General features: G+C 43.7%; 1 protein-coding gene across 1 annotated transcript; it reads left to right on the top strand.

Moving 5' to 3' along the window:
• On the top strand, nt 1-5,166 carry LOC115330421. The gene is made up of 2 exons (XM_029992251.4): nt 1-267; nt 4,016-5,166. The coding sequence occupies exons 1-2, from the start codon at nt 28-30 to the stop codon at nt 4,220-4,222; spliced, it is 447 nt and encodes a 148-aa protein (XP_029848111.2). The 5' UTR covers nt 1-27; the 3' UTR covers nt 4,223-5,166.
• Nucleotides 5,167-7,192: the final 2,026 nt, after the last annotated feature.

The raw sequence follows: 7,192 nt of genomic DNA, 5'->3' as shown, positions 1-7,192 counted from the left end.
GCTGCCCAGATCTGTGAACGCAATCCAATGATGCAGATCGCCTTTTCTGCCGTTCTTCCGAGACGGGAGAATAGGTTCTGCTCATTGGAATGGCAGCGTAGTTTCGCTGCAGAGATCGAGGCTTTGAATGACCGTTACCGAGAGGTGAACTTGCTGCTGCGAGAGTTGTGTCGCAGGGAAGGGTTCACGTTCCTTGACGGGCTGGCTGACGAGTGGCACCAGTGGATCGGCCACGACGGCGTCTACCCAAGCTGGATCGGCAACAAGGTATGCACACGTGCGTTATGTCGCTGCACTAAAGAGCGCGAATATAGGGCGGCAACGATTGCAAGGCTCGCCGTAAAGAGGGGAACTGAAAATTGACCCGCGCACGTGGCGAGCTAAATTACTGGTTGGATTCAACTGGTTGACAGAACGGTGCCAACTCCAGCAACGAAACACGGCACAACTTGGAAGGTTGACCAGTCTTTATTGTCAAAAACCGAGAATGAAAATAAATAGGTTCGGTGATGTCCACGTTTCCGGATTGAAGGAAGCACAGCTTAGCTCTAAGGACCACTTCAGTTGCCTCGTTAGCTAATTGCGACGATTGAATCTCCCTTTCAGAGCTACTATTCGTGCGAGGTGAAAGATTAGCCGCTGGCGTCTGTCAGCATCCGTGACGACGTCCCTAGCTTCCCTCCATCGCGTGAAGAAAGGTGCTCACCCGTGTTTCCGCGTTGCGCAGGTGAGGTCCTGATAGGATGCGGTTGCGCTCCCACCTTACAATCAAACAATTCCAACTGCTTTTGTCACAACAGCTGCCAGTTCAGGTAGACTTTCCGCCATTTTTACCATTGTGCCCTCCGCGGCTGTTTTCTCTTCCGTCTGGTTTTTCCCTGGGTGCCCTCCGGTCGCTGAACTGCATTTTTCTGCCCTCGAAGTTCACCGTTACCACCATGGCGTATTTAGTTGGGTCGCAAGAAGCGCAGATATGGTTTTGGCATTTTCATAACGACACGTTTATCAATACACCAACTTCGGCGATGGTTTCCCTTCTCTACCGACCACTGGATGGATGGATGGATGAATCCGGCTGAGCCCTTTGGATCGGGCGGTAGCTTACGCCACCTATCCATTTTGTTTTACCATTTAGGCTTAGAATATTTAAATGTGAAAGCTATATTCACTCCGCACTGCAAAGAAAGTGAGGCTATAAAACACCCTTGCCATCAGTTAATAAGAAAATACCTACCGTAATATCCCGAGTCATCGCCCATCCCCGAGCCATCGCCCACCCCATTTTTTGGGCCAATATCGATTTCCGAAAAAACACCGAGTCATCGCCCACCCCTTCAAATACCCCAGCGCGGACTCTGCGATCCGCGAACACTCATCCTACCCGAATGACGCGGCCGCGGGCCTTACAGTTGGAGGACGTCCGTGACAAAGTGAAACGAAGGAGGGAAAGACACTTCTTTTTGTTTACGCATTTCCTCCATGAGCGACCCCGAAGTGGTCGTGTATCCGTGCGAAAAGAACGATGGAGATAACAAAATAAGAGTTTGTTAACGTAACCGCGGTGTGTTAGGTCAAAGTCTGTCTCCGCCGAAGTAAGGTCACCGCGAACCCGCTCCTTCTTCCCGCCCGTCACGACCGCGGTTGGGCAACATTTTTGGCAAAGCCAAAGCGTAAATAAAGCTTTGGTGGAACGTCCCAACCGGGCTGTGCATTGATAGCCCGCCGTGCACGGACGCACGTATGTACGCACCAAACAAGAAAGTTGCGCAAGAGCTTGCAATTGACAAGGCGCCCGACTTGGCCCGACGCCAAAGTATTTGCCAACGCGACCGCCGGCTTTCCCGCTTTCCCAGCATTGCTCTTGGTCGCTTCTTTGGTCCGCTCGTTGCGCCTGGTCGGTTTTTCAATTTTCTTGTAGACTTTTCTTTCTTTTTTTTTTACTAACTAGGAGAACATAATGGTGACATTCTTTCATGGAACAAACGTTCATGCTATATGCAGATCGGCGGTGTTTCTAGCGCATATGCAAGCAACGGACTTCGCTATAGTAAAATATTCTTTCGTGAGCATTTTTTTTCTTTCTATAAAACAATGAAACTAAATCGAGTTTTGAGTTTGATGTATCTCTTGTGCATCAGCGCTAGATACGCAGATAAAAATATGCGGTTTTTTCCGCTTTTTTTCAAGTGTTTGTGCTCACCCACCGAGACATGGCCCACCCCACTTTTTTAACGAATTTCAGGCGGTTGGGGGGTGGGCGATGACTCGGGATATTACGGTAGTTTTTTCTCGCTTTTTGCCACCATTCACTTAATCTTTGCTTGGTAATCTCTACTGTCTTGAAATCCACTGTTCGTTTGCTGTTTCTAAAACCCAATGACTTTATTAAATCTATGTTGTCTTCGGTCGGCATAGGGTGAAGCCCTTTACAGCAGAGTATCAAGTGCTCAGCCGTCTCGTCCTCCTCTCCACAAGCAGTGCACACTGTATCCATTCCCTGGTACTTCGCTCTGTGTGTTCTGGTTTGCAGTACACCCGTCCTCGCCTCAAACAACAATGAGCTTCCCCTAGAATGGTCTTAAATGCTTTCTTTGGCAATAACTGTTTTGTTTAATCTATAGTTTTCCAGAGCCGTCTTTGTTTGCATTCCCTCTAGCCACCAATCTCTTTCTGTGGCCTTAACTGACACCTGCTCTTCCTAAGTCCACTATAGCCTAAAAACTGTCCTCCTAACTCCCTAGTGCACTGTCTTCACTTTGTATCTATACTCCTCATGTATAAATAGCTGAAAACCTTTTGTGCCCATTGCCACCCATCCATTTGCCTCAACCAATCCTCAAATTCTGTCTTGCTCACCACTTCCCTGCTCTAAAATGACACCCATCCCATGTCTCCTTGTACTAGCTCCCTGGTTTGGCGTTTTGCAATGTGTCCCCCAAGCCAGCCTACCTACTCCGTACTGTTTTATTTCTAGTCTTGCATGCACTTCGGATTTCACGCATAGCACTGCATTTCCAAAAGTCAAGCCAGGCACCATGACCCCTTTCCAAATCTCTCCCACCATCTCGTACCTGTTGTAATTTCAAAGTGCTCTAATTTTCATTACAGCTGCATTTCTGTTGCCCTTACCTGATATATACTTTTCATGCCCCCTGAGGTATTCTGCACCATCACATATCCATACTCCTACATACTTGTATTTACTAGCTCTCTCAACTGTAATATTCTGCACCTTCAGCCTCTCAACTTCATCATCGTTAAAAATCATGATTGGTGATTTTTCACTGCGTCACATGTGCCATCTGTCGACAACGCATAGAACTAATCCGCGTGCGTGTCACAACGGCCTGCTGGGTCCGATTAAAAAAAAGGAGTAGGTCTTTGCTTCAATGTTTAATACATTTTTATACATGTACATAAATGTTGATTCAAGTATACATTTTTTATGCCACTAATTATAGTGCAAGTTATAAAAGGATATGTACATTGAAATTTGACATATTTTTTTAAATACATAAATGTATACCTAGTAATTAAAGGTTTAACTATTTCTGTAAATCTATATATTTAAGTTTTTTTTCCCTCACTAGCTAAGATCAATACACCCGCATCTTGTCGAAATGGATACGGCATGTGAACCCTAACAGGGAATGGGAAAACAGTTGAAACTCCCCCTGGGAATCCCTCCAACCAGTTAACTCCTTAACTGGTCCCAGTTACCCCTACCCGTTCCCCATCTGGGCATAGTCAAGCCAGTTGACCCCTCAGCTAGTCCCAGTTGGACTCCTATTGGTAACAGCCAATTCCAACTTGGGACCAGTTAGTTCCAATTGTAACCAGTCGAGATGCCAACCGGTCCCAGTTAGACGTTTTGGCATAGGTGCCTTGTATGTAAAGCTAAAGGCGCAGCACCTTTTCTGTGAAATCTTCAAGGCAACATCTTTAACAATTTGAACGAGTGAGGTCACTACAGCTGACAATCAGCTTTGGTGTTAATGTCAAGTACTGTGTGCAGCTCCTCGCTGGGTTCATGGGCCAGCAAGTGCGGAGCATCCTGGAGAAGATGGCCAGGGCCAAGATCCAGCAGGACCACAAGGAGGCAATGCCAGGGACCCGCTCGTGGGACGGCTGGACCATCAAGGGTGCCCCATTGACCGCGCCATGTTGGCTCTTCAGAATTCTCCGACTTTTCCAGCAAAGTTTTGTTAATCTGACCACATAGTGTTTCTAAGAGGCTGGGGAAATTATAGCTAAAAGTTTGTGGGCCTCACATCTGGTAACAAGAAGGCTCCAAAAACAAGGCCCCTTGAAAACTGAGCAAGTTGCTACTTGTGTAAATTGGCTCTGAAGAAACCAACTTACTAGGCGCTGCACAGTCCAATGATTCTTTCCGAGTCTGAAGTGGTGCAGGGAAATTGGAATTTTGTGTTATAATGTGAACAAACTGTTCTCCATTACAAATCGATTTTGATGTTGTTTACTTACATTTGGTGGGGTGCCAATTTGTCTTATACCTTAGTAGTTACATCAACACACTGCATTTGATATCAATCCTGCCCCAACAATAGTTAGCGCACATGGGCCCCTTTTTTACTTTCTGATCACTCCCCAAATAATGCCCGGTGCTTCTCTGCGTGCACCAGAGCAACGTAAGAAAGCTAACTGCGAGAGCACTGGCATTTCCTTGGTCGACACGGGAGCCGCAAATTCCTGCACATCACATGTAGAGTAATTACTACAGGCAACAAACACCTATTGCACATGGGTAATAGCTAATAGTTACAGCCTATGCAATGTGCGATGATGTTACCGCTTCTTGCAGGCATGTCCACCCTATTTAAAGTAGGAGTCTGTGAAGATGTCCACCGATGCCTTTGTAAACAACTACAGGCAAACTAGAGCTGAACTGTTTCATGTTCCTTCATGTGTAACCAGACATTTCGTATGCTTTTATGTGTGCTCACTGTGCAATACCTCACGTCTCTCGGATTCAGTCATATGATGCCATCGCTCCACCTCACCTTTATATATCTGCATCTGTTGCAATGTACCGTCGCCATTTGGATAATCTTACATTTATTTGTTTGTTAACTTTGTGTGTGTTTAGGAGTTTTTTTTTGTTTGCTGGTTTTATTGTTTGTTTTGGTGCACCATGAGGCATCCAAGATAAAGACTGATGGCACCCAAAATAAAGATTATTATTATAAACCTGTTGCTGACCCTCCTAATTCGAGGGCCACAAATGACAGCCCTTTTTTGCCACCACTATCTATTATCGCTGTAGCACTGCCAAATCGTTATTTGCGAAGAAAAGTGGTGTAACATAATTCCTCGTGTCTCTGCGGTACAAGGCAGCGTTTGCCTTTGCCTGATTGACACCTACACAGAGTCGGAAATACTCTTCCAGAAGTTCTTGTCTCCACTATAATCAACTATATAAAGAACATGACATTGCCACTCTTTCTGAGCATTTGCGCTACCCACTTATCTACACACTTGAAGCATAAAAGCAGCAATATTACAATATTAGTAAGTTAGCTATAAAAAAATTAAACAGTTTGGTCCCTGCATGGGACATCCTGATTCAATCGACTTATAGATTCAGTGTCCATCCGATCGATTCCAAAAAAGCAGACCGTACCGAATTTCATCTGCAGAGTGCAAAGTTATCTAATAGTATATCAACAAAACGTTGGAAAAAAATTGTTCAGCCCATCTTCATCCCTTGGCCATCCCTCATTGCCCTCGTATAAAGAATTGAGGGCTCAATGTCGCATGCTGCAAATGAAATGATTGGCAGTGGTCATGCACTGACACACATATCGACAGGGTGGAGGATAAAAATAAAGTTGATTTAAATCAAAATCATGATTTAGACCACAATTTTAATCATACAGGTAAATTACTTCTAAAATGTAATTTAATTACAATTACTTTGCTCCAAAAGCAGTAACTACAGTTACAATTAGTACTACCTGAGAAATAATTCATTGCAATTACAAAATTAATTTGCTGATGACATCATCAGTGATGATGACGATGCAGATGTCGGTGACGTCATCAGTGACGTCACTGATGTCGTCATCAGTGATGATGATGGCAATGGAAATTCTTGCAAAAGTAATTGTAATTGTGCCTCAAAGTTCGTAATTACTGATGTTAGAAAGCAAATAAAGTACAATTGCAACTCCTTTTAGCAGAAAGTAATGAATTACAAATTACCAGAAAAGTAATTAAATTACAGTAATTTAATTACTGTAATTGAATGACTACCCAAGTATGATTTGAATACCGATGTTTCAAATCAAACATTTTGATATAAGATATTAAAAAAAACATTAATTTTACCACTGGAACCTCAACTATTTTATTATTTTCAGGTGTATTTATCTTTTCATTCCATGTAAAATAATTATCAAGTAATATTGATATGGGGATAACGAGCAAATATAAGACTTCTTCGAGGCAAAAGTAAATTGTAGAATTGAAGGCTCTCTCTACTTTTCAGCTCGTTCTTCTGGTATAGCAAAACAAGGGAAAGGGTAGAGTCAACAAAAGAGCTGCGTGCGTGAACAAGCGTACAAACTTAAATACCAGCAGAGAGAGGTATAGAATTAGGCAGACAGACTAAAGTATATGTCTCTGGTTGATCGTGCATATTCTAGTGTATTTATTATTTTAAGAGAAATTATATTTCTCTGAAAAAAATATTTTGAGAAAACAGCTTAAATCTAATCAATGATTTTTTCTTTTTTTAATTTCGCCAGTGAGAAATCTGTAATTTGGTTAGTTATAAAGTCATGTTCAGTCAATCAATGGGGCCTATTGCCCTAAGTGCTCTTCGGAGGATGAGATTCGCGCATGGATTTCTTGCAGTAAATGTAGATAATGAAAAAGTATTTCTAGGTCGCTTTTCCGCAGTACACAACTTCGTAAGGTGAAGCGCACTTGCGGGGTTTTTGCTTTCCTGCAAAACTCGGTGTTTCAGGGAGAAGCACGCTTATGGAACGTTAGGTGTACTGCTTTCCCATCTTACTGCAACTGACAAGTACATTTCCTGGTCCTGCGCTTTCCCACAAGGAAAATACGTGCAAGGGGAAGCGCACTTGCGAGTTACTTGGTCCGCCGCTTTCCCGCCGTACAGCAAATAGAAGGGCGAAACCCTCCTTCCAGGGTACGAGCTCTTTTCTGA

The sequence above is a fragment of the Ixodes scapularis genome, unplaced genomic scaffold, assembly GCF_016920785.2.
Source record: "Ixodes scapularis isolate PalLabHiFi unplaced genomic scaffold, ASM1692078v2 PGA_scaffold2__306_contigs__length_199485367, whole genome shotgun sequence".
NCBI lineage: Eukaryota > Metazoa > Arthropoda > Arachnida > Ixodida > Ixodidae > Ixodes > Ixodes scapularis.
Note: the sequence above shows the minus strand (reverse complement) of the source record. Positions and strands in the feature narration are given on the sequence as shown.

What these genes read in the sequence shown, in the direction of transcription:
- LOC115330421 (XM_029992251.4), top strand. Translation starts at nt 28, where the DNA reads ATGATGCAGATCGCCTTTTCTGCCGTTCTTCCGAGACGGGAGAATAGG. An exon ending in CAAGCTGGATCGGCAACAAG is followed by an intron (nt 268 to 4,015) that starts GTATGCACACGT and finishes TACTGTGTGCAG; the next exon opens with CTCCTCGCTGGGTTCATGGG.